General features: G+C 37.4%; 1 protein-coding gene across 4 annotated transcripts in view; it reads right to left on the bottom strand.

Annotated features, from left to right (window-relative positions):
• The window catches only part of AAMDC (adipogenesis associated Mth938 domain containing), a 36,791-nt gene that overhangs the window by 7,972 nt on the left and 4,525 nt on the right, over positions 1 to 24,294 (bottom strand). For 3 of the 4 annotated variants that reach the window (XM_025419544.3, XM_025419546.3, XM_025419547.3), the window contains exon 2: positions 17,593 to 17,742. In XM_025419544.3, the coding sequence (XP_025275329.1) occupies positions 17,593 to 17,742 (150 nt within the window). Of the gene's footprint in view, positions 1 to 17,592; positions 17,743 to 19,638; positions 19,812 to 24,294 lie in introns of all 4 variants that reach the window. The other variant, XM_025419545.3, reaches the window with a different exon arrangement.

Here is a 24,294-nt window from a genome sequence, read left to right on the forward strand (position 1 = left end):
AACTCCTTAACATGGTATGTAAGTTCCCAGCTTCCTTCCTTTCCAGTCTCACTGCTTTCTTCATGCTTTTTTTTTTTTTTTTTTTAGATTTTATTTATTTATTTGAGGGGGGCGGGGAGAGAGAGTGCATGGACGGGCGTGGGGGCACAGGGAAAAACAGACTCCTCACTGAGCAGGGAGCCTGATGTGGGGCTTGATCCTAGGACCCTGGGATCATGATCTGAGCTGAAGGCAGACACTTAACTGATTGAGCCACCCAGGCACCCCTTTCTTCGTGTTCTATATTATACACGGCCTTCTATCAGTTCTTCAACCATAGCATGTTTTCTCTCACCATGGTTAAGATAAAACAAAAATCTAAAGATTGGGAGAAGATATTTGTACATCACATATCCAACAAAGGATTTTATCAGAATATATGAAGAACTCTCAAAACACCATAATACAAAAACAATCCAACTTTTAAAAATAGGTGAAATATTTGAACATACACTTTACCAAAGAAGATATATGGATAGCTATGAAGAACATGAAAAGGCACTCACCATGGAAATGCATATTAAAACCATTATGATATATCAAATGCTGGTGAGGATATGATTGGATCTATCCTATGTAGCTAATGGAAGTGAAAGTGTAGAGCTAACTCTGGAAATAGAAGCATATTCTCAGTTAAACATACATTTATTTGTTCAATGATGCCTTTTTAGTTCAACGGGTCTGTGATCAATTCTAGAACCACCCTGAGCTGCCGTCATGCTATACAGAACTCAAAATACTTTTCTGGGGGCTATGACCAAGGTAAATATTTAATAGAACTACAAATCAGGATTGGAGAACTTCACCTTCCTTAAGTAAATGCACTCAACTGAAATACTGAAAGACTGCTTCATCTAACAAAGAACTGCATCTACTTTGAGGAGCATCATGATTCCCAGACTCTAAAAGCTCACATTCTAGTATAAAGAAACAAGACCACTGCTCAAAAATCAAATGAAAGGTCAGTAAGAGTGCAAAACCATAATCCTCAGGAGATTCAGAGACTGAAGACAGCCACAGCCAATCAGAGTTGCTGGATCAATGGAACTCGAGTGACAAATTTGGCTGCTGCGTGCTATACTGCAGGCCCAGGGTGTCACGTACAGAGCAATGAAAGATAACTCTGCAAAAGCCTGTGGATCCAGGCATTGGTGGGTGATTACTCACAGCCTTGTGCACAGGCCTGTGATTGGAGCATCAGCCTGTTATTGAGGTGTCCTCAACCTGTCACCAGCTCCTCCTCTGCTTCTTCCAATCCCTTGAGGCAAACCACTAAGGCTCTCTTCCCTGCATGAGTGTCTGATTCTGTTCCTCTTCTTTAAGAGGCTTTCCGTCACACCATGTGAGGTTGTAAAAGCTTACTGTTTTTTCTTGGGAGAAAGCTATTAATTGTGTAAAAATGTCCAGCTAATAATAATGTCCATTATACTAGCTGAACAAGAGTGGCATCTTGGATGTCTGGGACACCGCCTCCTATTTGATGTTAAATTTGAAAGAAAACATTGCTAAATTACACTTTCAAGGAAGCGTATCCTTCTGCTGAAATAAATGGTTAGTGGCAATGCTGTTATCTGGCTGTGTTGCTGATAAAAGCAGATGCTGTGAGTGAAGGTTAAAGGATCTCTGAAATCTGTCCCCGGTGGACACTGCCTGAGTCACATTCTCATCACCGTTTGCCTGAATTAAGAAGCTCCTAAATGATCTTCCTGTCTCTACCAGGGCAGAGGCACATTTGTGTTTTGCTTTTGTTTTTGTTTTGTTTTTGGTGACACAGGCCATACTGCCAATCTGAGAAAACCTACAGCCTCCTTCTCAAAATATAATTTTAAAACACAAAATATAAAATATATAGAACTACAAAGACAACAGATTTTATGCAACTAAAATGATCAAAATATTAAAAACAGGTATGTGATCTAGTAATATGCTTATTAGCTTAGAAGAGTGGAAATATTTTCCAAAAGCTCATTGGCAAACTTGCCCTCACATCTCATAGTGGCAAGTGGCAGACTGCTAGCTGTTCTTTCAAAATCTATTCTGCCCCCTTTCTGGGTCATATGGCTCCCCAACTAGAGACTCCATTTTCTGTTCTCCCTTGAAGCTAGCTATGGCAATGTGACTATGCTATCAACAATATAAAATTCAGTGGAGTACAAGTAGAAGAAATGATACAACATCTAGGTTTGGGCCTTAAAACACTGAATGTGGGGATAGCTTGGGTGGCTCAGCGGTTTAGCGCCGCCTTCAGTCCAGGGCCTGATCCTGGGGACCCGGGATCCAGTCCCATGTCGGGCTCCCTGCATGGAGCCTGCTTCTCTCTCTGCCTCTGCCTCTCTCTCTCTCTCTCTCATGAATAATTAAAATCTTAAAAAACAAAACAAAACAAAACACTGAATGTGATCTTTTCTTCTCTTTCATCTTCCTTTCAAGTTAGAATCCAGCATGGCTACAACCAGTAGCCACCATTCAAGTGCTCTAGAATCTGGCATAGCAACAAAGAGAAAAACCAAACAAAACATGGGCTCCTGGCAGTACCCCCGGAGCTGTCCTCCCCGTCTCTGCCTTAGGCAGGCCACACTAATAGAGAAATATATTTCTATCTTCATAAAGCCACTAGATTTTATGATTTCTATTACAAACAACAGCTTAGTCTTTAACCTAACTAATCCATAGACCCATGGATTAAACTAAACCAAACCATGACTGGTTAGATGAATCATTTGGGGTAGAACACATATACCTATACACTGGACCCCAAGGGACTATGCCTAATATGCAGAATATACATAAGGGAGCCATAGGGACATTCACCTTATGGGAATTTAACTATATGTTTTTAGGGGAAAAAAAAGAGCAAGGACTATTTAAATAGTGAGGGTAATTCAGCCTAATTCTACTCAAAGAGTATATGCCATGGACTAAACATGAGATAGCAGCCATGCATCTATTTTTCCTTTTAGGGCAGCCCGGGTGGCTCAGTGGTTTAGTGCCACCTTCGGTCCAGGCAGGGCCTGATCCTGAAGACCCGGGATCGAGTCCCACATCGGGCTTTCCTGCATGGAGCCTGCTTCTCCCTCTGCCTGTGTCTCTGCCTCTCTTTCTTTCTCTGTATCTCTCATGAATAATAAATTTAAAAAAATCTTAAAAAAAAAAAGAAATATTATTCCTTTTATCTCAATTCCATAGTTGCTGCTTCCAGTGTGAATCTTTGGCCTCACCAAGTGTGTTGCTAGTGTTCAAACCTGCAATATACATTTTTCATACAACATGGACCCTAAATGCAAGGAACTACTTTATCTGGTCCTGTATAGAAGATGACATGTGTGTTCTAACCTTAAGGGAATCTTCTGGAAGGATTTGACTATAAGCAATTTTCATCTTAAGTACTAATTTTATTTTTTTAAAGATTTTATTTATTTATTCCTGAGAGACACACAGACAGACACAGGCAGAGAGAGAAGCAGGCTCCCGGGGGGAAGCCTAATGCAAGACTCGATCCCAGGAATCTGGGATCATGCCCTGAGCTAAAGGCAGACGCTCAACCACTGAGCCACTCAGGCATTCCTTAAATGCTAACTTTAAAATTTAATCCCTGAATAAGATTCAAGTCCACCATATTAGTCTTAAAGTGATAGGATCTAAGGTTTGGAGGGGCCTCACATGTCCAGAAAACAAGGCAGTGGTAAAAAACTGATGGGAAACAAACAAACAAACAAAGAAACAAAAAAACTGATGAGAACATGTCAAAAAAACACTGGCCAAATTTAGAATAATTTAAACTTCAAAATATTACAAATGGCAGTGGGTTAAAACATTACCTTATTCTGTTTAAGCTGCTGTAACAAAAAGCCACAAACTGGGTAGCTTATAAACAATAGGAATTTATTTCTCACAGTTCTGGAGGCTAAAAATCTAAGATCAAGGCACCAGCATGGTTGAGTTTTAGTGAAGTCCTTCCTGGTTCATAGCTAGTGCCTTCTCTATTCTCATGTTGTTGAAGGGATCTTTCTGCAGCCTCTTTTCTAAGGCACTAATCAAATTCATGAGGGCTACACTCTCATGACTTAAGTACCCAAAGACCACCCCCCCCCATACCACCATCTTTAGGTGTTAGGATTTCAACATTCAGAACATTGCAAACATTAAATCAAAAAAGATGACATAAACCCATAGTGATACTAAAAATAGTGGGAGTGGCTAAAGGAAAGCTCTTCTTTACAGAAGAATCCAGCTAATGAATGTAGAAGGAATGATAGAAATATCACCATTTTGCAACCACTAATTTAGTGAAGTTGGGCAAGGATCTGTGGTCACTGCTAAAACCACTGGATGGAAAGGTTGCTGGGGAACATTATTAAGTTTCAAATTATTACTCTACAGATTACTTATTTTTTTAAAGATTTTTTTTAAAGATTTTATTCATTTATTCATAGAGATACAGAGAGAGAGGCAGAGACACAGGCAGAGGGAGAAGCAGGCTCCATGCTGGGAGCCCGACATGGGACTTGATCCCAGGTTTCCAGGATCATACCCCAGGCTGCAGGTGGCACTAAACCACTGCGCCACTGGGGCTGCCCTCTACAGCTTACTTATTGATTACAAATGGGAAAATGTGCCTTTACCACTGTCCTTTTTTTTTTTTTTTTGAGATTTTATTTATTTATTCACAAGAGACACACACAGAGAGAGAGAGAGAGAGAGAGAGGCAGAGACACAGGCAGAGGGAGAAGCAAGCTCCATCCATGCAGGGAGGCTCCATGATGTGGGACTCGATCCTGGGTCTCCAGAATCAGGCCCTGGGCTGAAGGCAACGCTAAACCCCTGAGCCACTGGGGCTGCCCACCTTTACCACTGTCTTAACCACATGATCAAACATAACCTCATCGGTAACTGGGCAAACTGACTTTACATGCCTCCAGATATGATGCACTGAAGACATAACCACCTATGAAGTATTCATGCCCCAAATGATGAACTTGGATCTAATCATGATAGAAAAAAAATCAGATAAATCTAAATTGTAGACTATTTTACAAAAACAACTGGCCTGGACACTTCAAAAATACCTATGTCATCAAAGAGAAAAAATGGAGAGCAACCAGTGTTCAATTAACAGACTAAAGAAACATGACAACAACAATAACAAAATAACCTGACAACAAAATGCAGTGCATGACGCTTGACTGGATCTTGGATTGACAAGGAAAGTCAAATAAAACATATATTATTTTACTGGAACAATTATTGTAATTTGGCTATGGAGTTGATGTTATTTACTATTGTATCAATGCTGAGTTTCTTGAGTATAATTTTGTGAATATGTCTGGCAGAATGGCTTTGTTTTATACATGCTGCAGTAGACACATGCTGCAATATTTAGAGTTCATATGAAGTATCAAGTGTCACAATGTCAATAACTCACTTTCAAATGATTCAGCAAAAATTATTATCAAAAAAGGGAGAGGGACAGGGTAGTGTGTATGCCAGAGAAAGACAAATAAAGTAAATGGCAGAATGTTAACAACTGATGAGTGTAGGTTGATGATATACAAGTGCTTGTTCTTTATTTTTTTTCCCAGTTTGTTACGTAGGTTTGAAATTTTTCAAAATTAAAAGAAAAAAAAAAAAGAGGTTCAACATAGGCTTTCTGTTGTCAACCAGATTTACAAGGTGAACAGGAAAACGAAAGCAAAACTAAACAAACCCAAGAGCTGAAAGGGTTAGGAATGGCTCAGCTCATCTATCTTTCCTTAGGTAGCATTATCCTGAGCACTAGACCCTCTGGTCTCGTCAATTCTCCAACTTTCTAAGAACTATGTTCTACTTTATAACTATTGCCTGTATGATTTGTAAAAATAAAAACACAAAATCAACAAAAGTTACAGAAGACATTTTTGGGGCTTTAGGTAAATTTGAAGATAGACTTTATATTAGCTAATACTTTACCAAAGATAATCTTATTTATAATGATATTGCAGCTATGTAGGAGAATGTTTGTGTTCTTAGGAAAGAAATGCTGAAATATGATTTCTGACATTTACTGTCAAATGATTTGGGGGTGGGGGAAGTGTGTTTTCGCGCACGCGCGTGTGTGTTTAAAGAAAAAATAAGGTAATTGTTAATAACTTGAGGATTTAGATTAAGGGTGCATGGGAATTTATTGTGCTATTCGTATAGGTGTTGTGTAGGTTAAATATTTTTCAAAATTAAAAGTTAAAGTTTCCACATTTCCTTTAGTTCTCTTTGGGGAATTGGTTTGACTTTCCTTTTCATTTTTTTAAAGATATATATATATATATATATATATATATATATATATATATATATATATAAATTTAAGATTCCTTCCTTCCTTCCTTCCTTCCTTCCTTCCTTCCTTCCTTCCTTCCTTCCTTCCTTCCTTTCTTAGAAGGACGAAGCGACAGAGGGGGAGGGAGAAGGACAAGTAGACTCCACATGGAGTGCAGAGCCTGATATGAAGCTCAATCTCATGACCTGAGATCATGACCTGAGCTGAAACCAAGAGTTGGAAGCTTAATGGATTAAGCCACTCAGGCACCCCAGGTTGGCTTTCTTTAATTTTTTTTATTATTTTTATTTTTTAAAATATTATTTATTTATTTATTCATAGAGACAAAGAGAGAGAGAGAGAGAGAGGCAGAGACACAGGCAGAGGGAGGAGCAGGCTCCATGCAGAGAGCCTGACGTGGGACTCAATCCAGGGTCTCCAGGATCATGCCCTGGGCTGCAGGCAGCACTAAACCGCTGTGCCACGGGGGCTGCCCAGTTGGCTTTCTTTTAATTTTAAATTTGTATTTTATCTTCCTTCTTGTCTCCTTTCACCCTATCAGAAGGATATATAAATGAATGACCTATGTATGTTTCGACATAGAAAAGTCTTCTCCAATAAGACAATTACTGCATTAGGATAGAAATGAGCAAGGACAGTATGAAACAGTAGTAAAGTATGGGGATCCCTGGGTGGCGCAGCGGTTTGGCGCCTGCCTTTGGCCCAGGGAGTGATCCTGGAGACCCGGGATCGAATCCCACGTCGGGCTCCCGGTGCATGGAGCCTGCTTCTCCCTCTGCCTGTGTCTCTGCCTCTCTCTCTCTGTGTGTGACTATCATAAATAAAAATTAAAAAAAAATAAAATAAAAAAAAATAAAAAGGCTCTTCTTCTCTTTAAAAAAAAAAAAAAAAAAAAAAAGTAGTAAAGTATGGGCTTTAGAGTAGGACTCAGGTTCAAATTATTAGCTGTGTGATCCCAGAAAAGCTGTATTTGACTACGGACATAGTTGTTGTTTAATGATTGGTAGAGATTTGGGAGGAGGTAGTAGTATTTGGTATTATTTAATAATAGTATTTAGTATTTTTTTATTCTCATTAAACTTTTGTTTTAATGGTTCTCAAAATTCTGTGACAGATTTTTGATCAAGTTGTTTCCATTAGAAAGTACTGATTTTAAAAACTAATAACTAAAAACTGCCACATATACACACAAACACAAACACACAAAAAGCCAAATGGTCCACAAAACATTCTCCTTTCCTTCTGAAGGTTTTATGATGCATTGTTATCATTAACCAGTCCTTTACTATTAAACTTTTTTTTTTACTATTAAACTTAAATGGCCAATTGACACATGCAGTTCTGAGACTGTTCTTCCACCAATGATTAAGACTGGGGTGGCAGGTATTGGGGATAATACTCATTTAGCCTTCTGAGCTTTCTGGGCAGACTTAGTGACCTTGCCACCTCCAGCTGCCTTCTTGTCCACTAGTTTGATGACACCCACAGCAACCATCTGTCTCATGTCATGAACAGCAAAACGGCCCAGAGGAGGATAGTCTGAGAAGCTCTCAACACATTGATTTGCCAGGAACCATATCAACAACGGTAACATCACCAGATTTCAAGAACCTGGGACCATCTTCCAGCTTTTTTCCAGGATGATGATTTATCTTCTCCTTCAGTCCACGAAACTTGCAAGCAATGTGAGCTGTGTGACAATCCAGCACAGGTGCATATCCAGCACTGATTTGGCCTGGATGGTTCAGGATAATAACCTGAAGTGTGAAGCCAGCTGCTTCCATTGGTGGGTCATTTTTGCTGTCACCAGCCACATTGCCATGATGAACATCTTTGACAGATACATTTTTTTTTTCTGACAGATACATTCTTGACATTTAAGCCCACATCATCCCCAGGAAGAGCCTCACTCAAAGCTTCATGGTGCATTTCAACAGACTTTACTTCAGTTGTAACACTGACCAGAGCAAAGGTGACTACCATGCCAGGCTTAAGAATACCAGTCTCTACTCGGCCCACAGAGACAATACCAATACCACTAATTTTGTAAACATCCTGGAGGCAGATGCAAGGGCTTATCAGTTGGACACGGTGGCAGAATGCAATCTAGAACTTCAAGCAGTGTGGTTCCATTGGCATTCCCATCTTTACAGGTGACTTTCCATCCCTTGAACCAAGGCATGTTAGCACTTGGTTCAAGTATATTGTCACCATTCCAACCTGAGATTGGCATGAATGCTACTGTGTCAGGGTTGTAGCCAATTTTCGTAATGTAGGTGCTGACTTCCTTAACAATTTCCTCATATCTCTTCTGGCTATAGTGTGGCTTAGTGGAATCCATTTTGTTAACACCAACAATTAGTTGTTTTACACCCAGTGTGTAAGCCAAAAGAGCATGCTCATGGGTCTGCCCATTCTTGGAGATACCTGCTTCAAATTCACCAACACCGGGGATCCCTGGGTAGCTCAGCGGTTTAGCACCCGCCTTCGGCCCAGGGCGTGATTCTGGAGTCCCGGGATCGAGTTCCACATCAGGCTCCCTGCATGGAGTCTGCTTCTCCCTCTGCCTGTGTGTGTGTGTGTGTGTGTCTCTCTTTGTGTCTCTCATGAATAAATAAATAAAATCTTTTTTTTTTTTAATAAATAAATAAAATCTTAAAAAATAAATTCACCAACACCAGCATCAACAATCAGGACAGCACAGTCAGCCTGAGATGTGCCTGTAATCATGTTTTTGATAAGGTTTCTGTGTCCTGCAGCATCAATCATGGTCACGTAATACTTGGTCTCGAATTTCCACAGGGAGATATCAATAGTGATACCATGTTCATGTTCAGCTTTCAGTTTATCTAAGACCCAGGCATACTTGAAGGAGCCCATTCCCATCTCAGCAGCCTCCTTCTCAAATTTTTTGATAGTTCTTTTGTCATTCCCACCACACTTGTAGATCAGATGACCATTAGTGGTAGACTTGCCTGAATCTAGTGTCCAATGATGATCATATTGATGTGAGTCTTGTTGTTTCCTTTCCTATTTTGGTTTAGGTTTAGCGGTGGTTTTCACAGCACCTGTGTTCTGGCGGCAAACCCATAGCGGGGGGGGGGGGGGGGGGGGAAGCTAGTATTGTTATTTTAAGGACACTATTGAAGGCGATAGATTTTCTTGATATCTCCATTATGTAATCACGATAAAATCTGCTCCTTTTATTTATTTATGGATTTATTTTTTAATATGTACTTATTTATTTTAAAAAGAGAGAGAGAGAGCACAAAGGGGAGGGGGATGAAGAAGGAGAGAGAATCCCAAACAGATTCTGCACCAAGCCTGGAGCCCAAAGCAGTGCTTGATTATACAATCCTGAGATCACAACCCAAGCCAAAGCCATGAATCCAACACTCAACTGACTGCACCACCCAGGCACCCCAAAAATCTTATTTTAAACTAATTAAAAAGGAATCACAAAGTGGGATGCCTGGGTGGCTCACTCAATTAAGCATCTGACTCTTGGTTTTGGCTCAGGTGGTGATCTCATGGTCATGGGATTGAGCCCCAAATGGAGCTCCTCACTCAGCACAGAGTCTGCTTGTTCTTCTCCCTCCCACTCTCGCTCTCCCTGGCCCTGGCCCTTTTTCTCCTCATGCTGTCTCTCAAATAAATAAATAAAAAATAAATAAATAAATGGAATCACAACATGATTTCTCAGAGAGAATGTCACAAAGAATAAAAAAGAAATGTTTAATGATATCTATAATGGCAAATTAAATGCAGCAAACATTTATTGAGATCCCACTTACCGGTACAGTGCTAAAATGCATAGTTCTTGCCATTAGGGAGTTCACCATTTAATGAAGGAAACAGATAAATACACACTCATTATAACATAGGCAGACTGCACAAAGTGCTATAATAGAGGCACAAAGTGTTACAGAAGTACTGAGAAGAGAGCAGCTCATTCTCACAAGGATTATTAAGAAGTGCTTGGTAGAGGAGATAATACAAATGTGAAGAATTGAAGGATATATAAGATTTCATCAGGTATAAAGGGAAGCAGGTCATTCCAAGCAAATGATCTTTCATTCCTCTGTAAGTTTGTAAGGGAATATGTATTTGGTATGGAGTAACTAGGTCTTCAGGTGTATGTTACAAAATATAGGAGGTATAATTGAAAGGAAATTTTGGAACTGAATCATTAAAAAAAATCAAGTATGTACTATGTAAAAGGCACAATGGTAGAGGCTTTACAAAGATGAACATATTTAGTATTCAGAGCAACCCCATGAAGTATATTATTTTCCAGGTCCCACCCCCAAGAGATTCTTATTCAGTAGGTGGGGAGAATGAGGGAGATAAAGAACATGCATTTTAAATAAGCACTCTAGGTGATTGTGATGCAAGAGATTCATGAATGACACTGAGAAATACTGGCTGAAAGAAAAGAATGAATTTGCATGAAGGCAAATTGCATACATTTAAAAAATCTATTCTTCCCAACCCATGCCATACTCTTACATCAACTTATGACAAACAGGCATTATTATTCTCCTTTTATAGATGATTGAATTAAGGCACTGAGAGGCTAAATAACTTGTTTAAGGTTACCTAGCCAAAATGTGACAGTGCCAGGACCTATGAATCTAAATGTCTACTACATATCTTTATCTAGAGGCCGTATTATAAATTCAGGTTCAACATACTCCATTATCCCTACTCAGTCTTTGCCCCAAACACAAACACAGTCCTGCTCCAATATACCCAATCTCAATGAACAGCATCACCATGTACCCATGTATCCATGACAGAAATCTCCCTCACCTGCTAAATCTAATAAATCACCCTATCCTGTCAATTTCAACTTCTTAATAGTTTTCAGGAGTCTCATTTCCACACACACTACTACTGATTTAACTGTAACAAATTCATTTATCGAGTGCCTACACCATATCTAGCACACTACATTAATCCTTAGACCAACTCTGTGAGGTAGGAAATGTTACTGTCTCCATTATATCAATGGGGACTCCAAGGCTTTCATTCCATGTTCTTTTGCCTCTATACAGATGAGCTCTAGATCAATACCTCAGCTTTTCCTCTTATCTTTCCCAGCTCTTATCCCTTTAACTAGTTCTAGAATACCTCCTTTTGTTTATCCTACTGGCAAATTAAACTTAAAAGATAAAAACTAAACTTATGGCAACTCTTTACTATTTTCCAATTATCATCAATGGTACCTCCTTAAAAATTAAATTAAATAAAAAAAAATTAAATAAAAAATTAAATTAAAATAAATAAAATTAAAATTAAATTAAATTTAATAAAAAATTAAATAAAAAAAAAGAAAAAAAAAAGAAAAAATAGAATTAAAAAAACTCTAAAAAAAAAAAAATGTAAACTCATTTCTGCATTCTCTCAACCATACTAGATGTCTGGACCAAAACAATCAGTGTATGTGGTTCAAAACTGAGGCATGAATAGAGAGCATGAGCTGGAGTTCTCTTTTTCTGTGGAGTCCAATTATGCAGGTATGACTGTACTATGCAGATTATGTAGGTGTGATTGTTTATAATGTGATAAACTATAAAATTTGAGAAGTTTATTTTTTTTTTAATTTTTATTTATTTATGATAGTCACACACAGAGAGAGAGAGAGAGAGAGGGGCAGAGACACAGGCAGAGGGAGAAGCAGGCTCCATGCACCGGGAGCCCGACGTGGGATTCGATCCCGGGTCTCCAGGATTGCTCCCTGGGCCAAAGGCAGGCGCCGAACCGCTGCGCCACCCAGGGATCCCGACAAGTTTCTTTAAACAAAATGTCTACAACTGCTGGATAAAAATAAACATCCCCTGAAATGCTTAGCTGAGCTTTCAAAGGTTAAGGGAAATTCTCAGAGGCCAAACATGAAGAGATCGTTGAAAATCAAAATGGCCAACTAATACTGAAGTAACACTGGGGGGGATCCCAGTGGCTCAGCGGTTTAGCGCCTGTCTTTGGCCCAGAGCGCGATCCTGGAGTCCTGGGATTGAGTCCCATATCGGGCTCCCGGCATGAAGCCTGCTTCTCCCTCCTCCTGTGTTTGTCTCTCTCTCTCTGTCTATCATGAATAAATAAATAAATAAATCTTAAAAAAAAATGAATTAACACTGGGGTATTTACTATTCTTAGTCTTTTTTTTTAAATTTTCTTAAAATATTTTGTTAATTTATTTGAGAGAGTGAGAGACAGGGAGGACGAGCAAGGTGAGGGGCAGAAGGAAAAGCAGACTCCCCACTGAACAGGGAGCCCAATGTAAGGCTTGACTCCAGGATCATGATCTGAGCTGAAGGCAGATGTGGCCCCTCATTCTTCTAGTCTTTTATTTTATTTATTTTTTAAAGATTTTATTTATTCATGAGAGACAGAGAGAGAGAGGCAGAGAGAGAAGCAGGCTCCATGCAGGGAGCCTGATGTGGGACTCGATCCGGGGTCTCCAAGATCACACCTTGGGCTGAAGGTGATGCTGAACCTCTGAGCCACCCGGGCTGCCCAGAAAATAATCTACTTTTAAAGGAACTAATTTATTGGATAACAATAACGTGTAAGATAGAAGGGAACTATGAGAGGAAAGTGTACTGAGGTAAAGATAATTAATTTTAGACTTTAAGATTTTATTAGGATGAAGTACATGAAATTCCTAAATTTAACTCTTTACTTATAAAATATTGTCAGTCTCGTATGGTTCAACCTAATATAGTACAACTTTAAAGATAACCACTAAGCAATAGAAATAAAATGTACAGCTTCCCAAAAAAGAGACAAAAGTGGAATAAAATCTCAATATAACATAAAAAAGTGGACAACAGATGTTACCATTAATATAAAAATTTGAGCATGAAGAACAATACAAAATATGGGTTGTAGATACAGATAGATATTTGAAAAATATAAGGAAATTCAGGATACTGATAAAGGTGGAGAAAAAGAGATCAAACTTCAAAGATTTTATTTTTAAAGTTGGAATACAGATCTATTATTCTTTATAATTTGCAATGAATTACAATTATTATGTTTAATAATAAAATTTTTAAAGCCATAATTTTTTAAAGCCATAAAGTTACAAAGACAAAAAAAAGTAGCCCCAATATATAGTGTTCTACAATTTTTGTGATGTAAACAGTTTCACCATGTTTAAGATACCAAATGTAACATCAGTGAATGCAGAGTTAATAAGAGATGTACAGTAGCACATATCTAGTATTTTCACCATACAGATAACAGTGGATATAAATATTTCAAGAGCATAGAATGTAGTGAAATAATTAGGAATAATTAATTTTAAATATATATTACCTATATCTTAAATGATTTATTTAAGTAAGTTTATATAGTTTAGTTTTTGATAATGGCTGTGTTTAAAAACTGGCTTACAAAATTCCTCAAGAATTAAAAATCAATTCTTAAAAAAAAAATTAAAAAATTAAAATAAATAAAAATAAAAATAAATAAGATCAATTCTCACAAGCCAGTGAAAGCAATGTCCAGTATACCATTGCATAAGTATGAATCCAAAAGTTATTTCTAAGTGATATCAGAGAAAATGTTGTGAAGAACCTCTGAAAATCCTCTTCTTCATAAAAGCAGTAAGAATAACGGCAGAAATGTAAAAAATAAACTTTCTCTGTTCTCTGGAAGTTAACAAAGATTTCCAGCAATTCAGGGTGTATTTAAAAAGTTTTTTTTAAAAAGGATTGCTGAAAAATGAGCTTTGTGCAATTTTAACTTGCCCTATTCCAATCTACTCCATCCCCAGTTCCGTTGTAGTCTTGAAAAGCAAGGACCCATAATCACAGTGAAAACTACCAGCCTAGAAATCACACAAAATGGAAGAATGGATTAAAATTCCCTCAAATCTCCAATCCCAGAGAATTGTCAATATTTGACCTGTCTGATGGTTCTCTGGACAACCCCACTCATAGGCTGTCTTTATTTGATCTGACTTAAGAGTTTGCCAGCGTAAACCTCTTTTTCCCCTCAAAGAAGTTTCTCCAAAACTGTCAGAGACAAATGTTTAACAATGCCTGGTGTGTTAGACAATAGGACAAACGAGGTCAACCAAAAGACTTAAAAGAGAAAACTATGAAATGAGATGTCCAGGCTTTGAAAAGCTCTGATATGAATGTTGGTATTGAAATGACAATACACATGTCCAAGGCTGTGCACATGTTCAGGAATGACATGAGAAGGCCCTAGGCTCACCACTCTGGCTAACCTTGAGACCCTGCATAAGCAAGAAATAGAATTTTAAACTGCCTGGCTGACTGTTGACTACATACCCCAAATTACATTCAAAGCCCCTTGGCAAACACTGGAAAACCTACTGGTTCTAGGGATATAAAGAAAAATCTGTCTAGTCATATTTCAGGAAACTGTATTCATAGAACTAGAGGAAAGTATGAGGACAATACCTTAAAAAATAGAGAATATCAATAAAGGGATAGAAATTATTTTTAAACACAAAATAGAAATGCTGGAGTTGAAAAGTATAATAACCAAAGTGAAAATTTCACTAAAAAGGCTCAAAAGTGGGTTAGAATCAGCAAAACTGAAAAATACATGAATTGAGATTATCCAATTTGAGAAAAAGGGAAAAAGAATGAAGAAAATGAATGAAGCCTCAGACACCTGTTATATTTAAAATAACAATATACTCATAATGGGTATTACAGGAGAGGAGAGACAGAAGAAGCAGAAAGGATATTTGAAGAATAGTTGAAAATTCCCCAAATTTGATGAAAAACAATGTACACACCCACAAAGTTCAATATATTCCAGGTAGGATAAATTCAAAGTGATTCATATGTAGACACATCACAGTGAAACTGTCAAAAGCAAAAGACTAAGAATTTTTTTTTTTTTAAGACAAAGAATTTTGAAAGCAGTAGGAGAGAAATGACTTGTCAAGTCTAAGGAACCTTTAACAGTTGACTTCTCATTAGTAACCAATGAAGCCAAAAAAGTGAGATGACATATTCAAAGTGCTTAAAGAAAAAGACTTTTATTTTTTTTTAATTTTTTAAAAAAGATTTTACTTATTTGACAGAGAATGAGAGAGAGAGAGCGAGAAAGCAAGCAGGTGAAGCGGCAGGCAGAGGGAGTGGGAGAAGCAGGCTCCCTGCTGAGCAGAGAGCCTGAGTTAGGGCTCGATTCCAGGATCTAGGGATCATGACCCGAGTTGAAGGTAGACGATAACCAACTGAGCCACCCAGGCACCCCAAGAAAAAGACTTATTTAAAATTTTTTTTTATTTTAGCAGATCTTTTTTAAAATTGTATTTAAATTCAATCTGCCAACATATAGTATAACACCCAGTGTTCATTCCACCAAATGCCCAGAAAAAGACTTTTAATCAAGAATTATGTACTAGGCAAAATTATCTTTCAAAACTGAAGGATCAACTTCCATCATTATGGCACGAAGAGCTCCATTACCTTCTCCAAAATGAAAATTATTACTATTATTTTTTGAAGATTTTATTTATTTATTTGAGAAAGAGAGAGAGCATGACTGTAGGAGAGGAGGGACAGAGGGAGAAGCAGATTCCCCACTGAGCAGGGAGCCCAATGTGGGACTGGATTACAGGAACCCGGGATCATGACTTGAACCAAAGGCAGATGCTGAGTCACCCAGATGCCCCAAAGTGAAAATAAAAAAACCCCTCCTCAATAAAAAAAAAATGGAAAAGAGAAAACCACTCAAAGCCTTTGGAAATCATCCTAAGAACAAACAGCAAATGAAAAAACATCTCTTTTTAAAAAAATTTTTTTTAAACTTATTTATTTATGATAGTCAGAGAGAGAGAGAGAGAGAGAGAGAGAGAGGCAGAGACACAGGCAGAGGGAGAAGCAGGCTACATGCACCGGGAGCCCGATATGGGATTCGATCCCGGGTCTCCAGGATCGCGCCCTGGGCCAAAGGCAGGAGCCAAACCACTGCGCCACCCAGGGATCCCGAAAAAACATCTCTTTAGGAAAATCTATAAATATTTGGTAGGAAAGGTGAGTATCAGATTTTTCAGGAAGACTGCTACCTGCCTTCCCCTATTCCTGTTCCCAGCTTAGTGAGGTGGAGACTCCACTCCAGACTGGTGCAGCCAAGAACACAGAACTATTTCCCTTTTCTGCTGCCATCTGGAAAGCTTTGTTCCTGGGAGAAAGGATTTAAGTGTTTCTCATCCTGCCCCCAGCTGTCTGCTGCTGAGACTAAGTCCTAAGTGAATGTAGTCAAGTGGTATGGGTTCTCTTCTTTCACCTAACCTCTACCTTGGGCATGGCACAATGAGAATCCTGGAAAAAGTATAATGTAAGGGAAATGCAGTTCAAACCACAATGAGATAACAATTCACACCCACCAAGATGATATAATAAAAACAAAACAAATCAATACTGTGAGGAGAGATTTAGAAAAATTGTAACTTTCATAATTCCTAAAATCTAAAATGTAAAACAGTATATTTGCTTTGGAAAATAATTTGGTAGTTCCTCAAAAGATTAAATATAAAGTTGTCCTATGACTAGCATTTCCAATCCTAGGTATATACTTAAGAGAACTGAATGATTCTACTCATATGAAAAGTCTAGAATAAGCACATCTATAGCAACAGAAAGTAGATTAGGAGAGCCTGGCTGGCTCCATCAGAAGAATGTGCAACTCTTGATCTCACAGTTGTGAGTTCGAGCCCCATGTTGGTGTAGAGATTACTTAAAAAAAGAAAATCTTAATAAAAGAAAAGTAGATTAGTAGTTGCAGGAGTTAGGGGGAGGGAAGAAAGGGGAGTGACTGCTACTGGTTATGAGGTTCCTTTTGGGTTGGTAAGTATATTCTGGAATTAGCACTAGTAGTTATTGCACAAGTTTATGCCAATAAAAAGTCCACTGAATTGCATACTTTATTTAATTATTTATTTAATTTAAATATTTTATTTAATTGAGAGGGAAAGAGAGATAGAGAGTGAGAACACAAGAACAGGGGGAGGGAGAAGCAGACTCCCTGCCGAGCAGGGAGCCCCATGGGATCATAATCTGAGCTGAAGGCAGACACCTAACCAATTGAGCCACCCTTGAATTGCATAGTTTAAAATGGTGAGTTAATGGTATGTGTATTAAACTCCAAAAGGGGAGGAGGAATAGTTACTTTTCACTTGCTCATGGCTTAGGAGGTTGGAAATCACTTGGTCATCCTTATGCAATGTCAACCAAACACTAATAGCTTACCTCAGTTCCTGTTTCTCTCCAATCCCAAGCCCGACTTCCCCCTGGCCACACTTTGCAGTCCTTATAAGTTCTAGTAGAGCCTTGTACTTTCATTTGCCCCCATGATAGGGAAGCAATTTCAGGGGAGGACATAAGGAACTTAACTGAACTCTGAAATTAAAAGAAAAAGATGTTAAATAAGTTATGAAGTAAAGTTGAAACAACTCCAAAATATAGGAGCTACACTAGATATAAAAATGTATTTTAAAAAAGAATACTATATACAAAGTGCAGTAAACCCTGAAACCCTATGAGTTAAGAAGCATCTTTGCATTTATGTAAAATGTTAATCTTGGGATCCTGAATCATTTAACCATGGACTAGATAACTACATTACTTCTCAGGCTCTGGATGAAATTCTTGATATTTTTTGAGAAATATAATTAAAAGATTTATTTCAGCGTGATGGAGTGAGGAGGTTGACACATCCTTTCTCCAAAAAAGCAAGTAGAAAGCTGAACAAACCTTTCAAAATAATAACTTGACACTCTAGAAATAATAATGAAAGAGGCATACTATAAGCTGAGAAGCGCTTATTTATGAAAACCATTCAATTTCAGAGAACAGTAACATGGCTAATTGTTCCTGCCTGGGATTACCATCAGGCCCTCATTATCAGTTCAGTTGATCCAGAGGTTCAACTTGGCTGAGGCAGGATATGAAAATCAACAAGAGTCTTGTTGCTTTGGCCAGAGGAGGATTGATTGATTTAGAAGCATTATAAATTAAATTGGTGATTTCAATGGCAAGCAAATATGGATGGCAGGTGGTTCTGCTTCCTTGCTACTGTGGGCCGGTTTGGGGCAAGAAATGGATTTGCAGAGTAGGCAGGGATTTAACAGAAATTTCTCAGAGCTGACATAGCCATTGTGGGCTTGGTGAGATCTCCACATACCCAGAATGGACCAAATGCTGTGAATGTGTGTATCAAAGACAACAAACAAGTGGGCCTAAATCATGCAAACATTCTGGGCCCGTGGAGCCAACAGCACATGCAAAATCAAGGAGCAAGATGGCTCAGAAGGACTTAGAACAATGTAAAAGACAGGCAAGACATGAAAACAGTCTGAATATTGAATGTAGTCCCCAGTGCACACACTGATCCACCACTAGAAAGTAAAGGTCTTATTGGCTTTAGGTGTTTGAACACAATCTTCCTTTGACTGAATACTAAAACATGGAGCAGACCCCTAGGAAGACAAGCTTAAAAATAAAAACAAGAATAAAATTTTTTTTTTTTTTTAAGAATAAAAATTAAATGGGCGCCCGGCTGGCTTAATTGGAAGAGCATGTTACTCTTGATCTCAGGGTCATGAGTTCAAGTCCCACATGAGGTGTAGAGATTACTTAAAAAAAAAAAAAAAGCTTTAAAAAAATGAATAAAAATTATAAACAGATCCCAGGGGCCATACATCACATGGGAGATAGAATTCACAGATTTAGTCTAGGCAAGTACGTGACTAAGTACAAAAAACTAAGAACACGCTGTAGGGGGAAAATCAGAATCCAGACTTTTTCCAATATATAATCTAATCAGTTTTGAACAAAAAACTATAAGACATGCAAAGAAACAGTCTGTTAAGTGTCTGCCTTCAGCTCAGGTCATGAGTTCAGCAGTGAGTCTATTTCTCCTCCCTTTGCTCCTCCCCCTGCTCATGCTCTCTTTCTCTCTCAAATAAGTAAAATCTTAAAAAAAAACAAAAAAGACAAAGAAACAAAAAAATATGACCCATACTTATCAAGTGAAACTGTATCTGAGTGTTTCTGTATGTTTGATTAGCAAAGATTTCAAAAAATTTATTATAAATATATTCAAAGAACTAAAGAAAGCATATATAAAGAATTAGAATGACAATAACTTAATACAAAATTGCAATAAAGAGACATTTCAAAAAAGAATCATAGAAATTCTAGTATTTATAAGTAAAGTAACTAAAAGGTTAATTCTAATAGTCAAGATTCTACAGAGAAACAGACCCAGTAGATTATGCATATTATGAGATTTACTTCAAGAAAGTGTCTCATGCATTTGTGGAGTGGCCAGTTCAAAATGTGTAGGTAGGTTGGCAGGCTGCTAACTCTTGGGCAGAAGTTGTCATTGCAGTAACAATGTATTATTTCTTCTTCTTCAAGGAAACCTCAGTTTTGCTTTTAAGGCCTTTCAACTGATTGGATGAGACCTACCAAGAATATTGAGGATAATCTGATTTATTTAAAAGTCAATTGATTGTAGATGTTAGCATCTACAAAACAGCATCACAGCAACACTTAGATTAGCATTTGATTGAATAACTGGGTACTATAGTCTAACCAAGTTGACATATAAAACTAACCACCACAGTACACCCCTTGTCAATCTGGCACCTATATATATGTCCTTAAACCATGTTATTCTCCAAATAAACACATTAATAAAGTGAATACTTCTGCCTAACATTAATAACTACTAATCCATTTTGCAGCTTCAAATACTGAATATCCATTTTGAAAATACATAGCAAAGTACATAAACACAGTTTCAGGTGCAATAGGAGGAAAGTACAAATTTATAAGACATGATTCCTGTTTTTAGGAACTAATATTACCCTTGAGGAGAGAAGACATATATATACAAATAACTACAGTTTTTTAAGGTAATTTTTTTAACATGAAGTCACTTTTGAAAAGTGGTGTAAGGGATATATATTGAGTTGTTATGAGTGTTGAGAAGACTTCTGTGTTAGTCTTTTAAAGCTTCCATAACAAAATATGGCAGACTGAGTGGCTTAAAAAACAAATTTATTTTCTCAGTCTTGAGGCTGGAAGTCCATTAGAAGGTGCCAGCAGGATTAGTGTCTAGTGGGAATTCTCTTCCTGACTTGCAGACGGATTCCTCCTTGCTTTTCCTTTTTTTTCCCCCCCATGTGGCCTTTTCTCTGTGCATTAGCACTCTTAGTCTTTTTTGGTCTTTTTTTTTTTCAGGGGCCAGGGAGGAAAAAGGATGGGGTCCAAAGTCCTAATTCAATCTTTTTACTAGTTATAATTCCATTCAGATTTTCTTGAGTTTCAATAGTTTGTGTGTTCTAGGAATTTGTTCATTTCCTTTAGATTATCTAATTTGTAGGCATATAGTTATTTATAATATTCCTTTATATATTTTTTTAATTACTGTAGATCGTGATGTCACCTTGTTCATTTCAGATTTTAGTTAGACTTTTTTATTTTCATCTTGTCCAGTCTAGCTAAAGATGTGTCAATTTTGTGGTTATTTTCAAAGAATCAATTTTTGGATTTATTGTTTTTCTCTATTTTTCTCTTCTCTATTTCATTAATACCCATGCTAATCTTCCTTATTTCCTTCCATTTGCTTTATGTTTAGTTTGCTTTTCTCCAGTTTTTTAAAGATGGAAAGTTAGCCTATTGATTTGAAATAATCTTTTTAATTGTTTTAAATTTTTTTAAAAGACTTTGAGAGAGACAAAGATAGCGACAGAGATAGTGAGAAAGCACATACAGGGAGGAGAGGGAGTAGCAGGCTCCCTGCTGAACAGGATCCTGGGATCTTGACCTGAGCCAAAGGCAGACATTCAATGGACTGAGCCAGCCAGAAGCCCTAAAATTATCTTTTTTAATACTGGCATTTATATACAGCTGCACATTTGTCTTTAAGTAGTGCTTTGTGCATCCCCTAAAATTTTCATTTTTATTTATCTAAAAGCATTTTCTAGGGGATCCCTGGGTGGCTCAGCAGTTTAGCACCTGCCTTTGGCCCAGAGCATGATCCTGGAGTCTTGGGATCAAGTCCCCCATCAGGCTAGGCTCCCTGCATGGAGCCTGCTTCTCCTTCTGCCTATGTCTCTGTTTCTCTCTCTCTCTGTGTCTCTCATGAATAGGTAATAAAATCTTAAAAAAAAAAAAAGTATTTTCTAGTTTTCCTTGAGATTTCTTCTTTGAACTATTGATTACTTATTTGGGTATGTGTCACTTAATATCCACCTATAAATGAATTTTCCAAATTTTCTTCTGTTTTTGATTCTGGTCTAATTCCATGTTTGAAGAACATATTTGACATTAATTTCAACACTTCTAAATTTGTTGAGACTTCCTTTTTATGCCCTAGCACATGGTTTATCTTGGAGAATTCTCCATGTGCACTTGAATAAAACGTGTATTCACTATTGTTGTGCAGTGTCCATAGGTGTCTGTTAGGTCTAGTTATTTTATAGTGTTGTTCAAGCCTTTTTTTTTTTTTTTTTGGTTGACGTTCTTTCCAGTTGTCCTAGATGACCATTATTGAAAGCAGAGTATTGAAGTCTCCAAGAAGTATTGTTGAATTTTCTATTTCTCATTTCAATTCTGTCAGTTTTTGCTTCATGTCTATTAGGGCTTTTGATGTATTGACTCCTTGTGGTTTCATTCCTAGCTTTAGGAATGAAGTATTGACCTTTTTATCTCTAGCTATAGGAGTGAAGCACTGACTTAAGCTAATGCATTGAGTACATTCTACTTTCATTTTCTATACTGGTCACACTGGCTGAATGGCTGAATATGTGAGTTGAGACATACCAATCAGTGTTTAGGGACTTTTTTGGGGGAAATTCTGAGATACTGAGGCTGGGATGGATACAATATAGAAGGGTACCTTGAAACTGTTAGTACCAGGAGGGAAATCAGTTTGAAAATTCAGCCCATGCAAAGGAAGGCAACACAGACATCCTAGGAGAGTTATGACCTGATTAGATCATATCTCATGCATGAGCTACCACTCATCTTTTCAATGATGTAAGGTAATATATTTCCTTTATTGTTTAAGCCTGTTTGTCTTTTACTTGCAACTTAAACTATTTTGACACAATTTATCTTAAGGATTCACCAGATATCCAAATGTCATCTTAATAGTATTGAAGAAATACTTCTGCAACCCAGTTCTGCTTGGTACTTGGAAAACTGATGTGTCTGACATACCATAAAGTTTTACTGAATTAAAAATATATAATAACTACTGTAGTCCTGTTTAGATGTCATCTAGGAGTATGGAGATAAGACAGAAATTTTACCCAACAATGTTTCCTTTGTCATTACCAAATGATAAAGATCAAATTTGTTCATTTATCCAGATGTTCATTCATTTTCCTCCACATGTAGAGCTAAGGGAATGTGTTTCAAACTTTGTCTAAATCACAACAAATACATTTTATATCATAACACACACACCTCTACAAATATACATATTTCATATCTACTTTTGCAATATATATATTTATCATACCCTTATTATATGTGATACACTATTTTTTATAATACACTATTTTCTATTCACTTTTTAGCATCCTCCCTTTTTAGTACTGTTCTATTTTTTTTTCATTTTTAATGTAATTTTGGTCTTGATCCACCAAATTAATTTTAAAACTAACTAATGGGTTATGATCCTTCATTTAAAAAACATTACTATAGGCAAGGGCTACGTTCAAAATAAATAATGAGGGCAGCATGTGCACTGGCTACATCAAAATGGGAGTGGAGGGCTAGAAGAGGGTCTGATGTGTCCGTATTGAATGTTCAGTTGCTGGGAGTTGTTAGAATGAAACTAGGGAAGCCAATGTCCCAGGGATTACGTGGGAGGCTCACTCAGGACAGGGTTCTTCTGCAATTAGCATGTAAGTATAGTATCTTAGTATCTTAACAGATATTAAGATATCTTAATATCTTAACTTTCTAGTGCACACTAGTGAATATCAGTGTTTTCTGTACAAGATACCAAACTGTATAATGTGACCCCTGACCTCAATTATCTAATAAAGTTAAAACATATAGACACATAGCAATGATATGAGGTATAATACATTTTAATATCAGTTGTTTCCTGCATACACTTTTTAAAATTTTTTTTAAAGATTTTATTTATTTATTCATGAGAGACACACACAGAGAAAGAGAGAGAGAGAGAGAGAGGCAGAGACACAGGCAGAGGGAGAAGCAGGCTCTATGCAGGGAGCCCAACATGGGACTCAATCCCGGATCTCTAGGATCATGCCCTGGACTGAAGGCAGCACTAAACCACTGAGCCACTGGGGCTGCCCACATACACTTTTTTTTAGTAAAAATCTTTATTCCACCAGAGAAATTAGTCTCAGCTATTCTTTTAAAAGAAAAGAGGACTAATGTATAACTCTTAAGGAAAAAAGATAGTAAGACACATCTAAAAGTGCTTTCTTAAATGAGTAGAATTCTGCTGCAACAAAGAATTCAATTATTAGGAAAAGAACAAAAAATGGCTGGTTCAAATCTTGTTATATTACACTTATCTTTCTTTTTTATTTTTTATTTTTTTCTTATTAAACTATCTTGAAGAACACTGATTCCTATTTCTGTTGACACTTAATAGCTTTTTCTTTACATGTAATATATCTAGATGTATTAACTCTTTAAAGTGAACTTCAGGGACGCCTGGATGGCTCAGTGGTTGGGTGTCTGCCTTTGGCTCAGGGCATGATCCTGGAGTCAGGGGATCCAGATCGTCCAGCATTGGGCTCTCTGCAGGGAGCCTGCTTCTCCCTCAGGCTGTGTCTCTGCTCCTCTCTCTCTGTGTCTCTCATGAATAAATAAATAAAATCTTAAAAAAAAAAAAAAAAAAAGTGAACTTCAGTGGTGCCTGGGTGGCTCAGTTGGTTGAGTGACTTAACT

The sequence above is a fragment of the Canis lupus genome, chromosome 21 (assembly GCF_003254725.2).
Source record: "Canis lupus dingo isolate Sandy chromosome 21, ASM325472v2, whole genome shotgun sequence".
Classification (NCBI taxonomy): domain Eukaryota; kingdom Metazoa; phylum Chordata; class Mammalia; order Carnivora; family Canidae; genus Canis; species Canis lupus.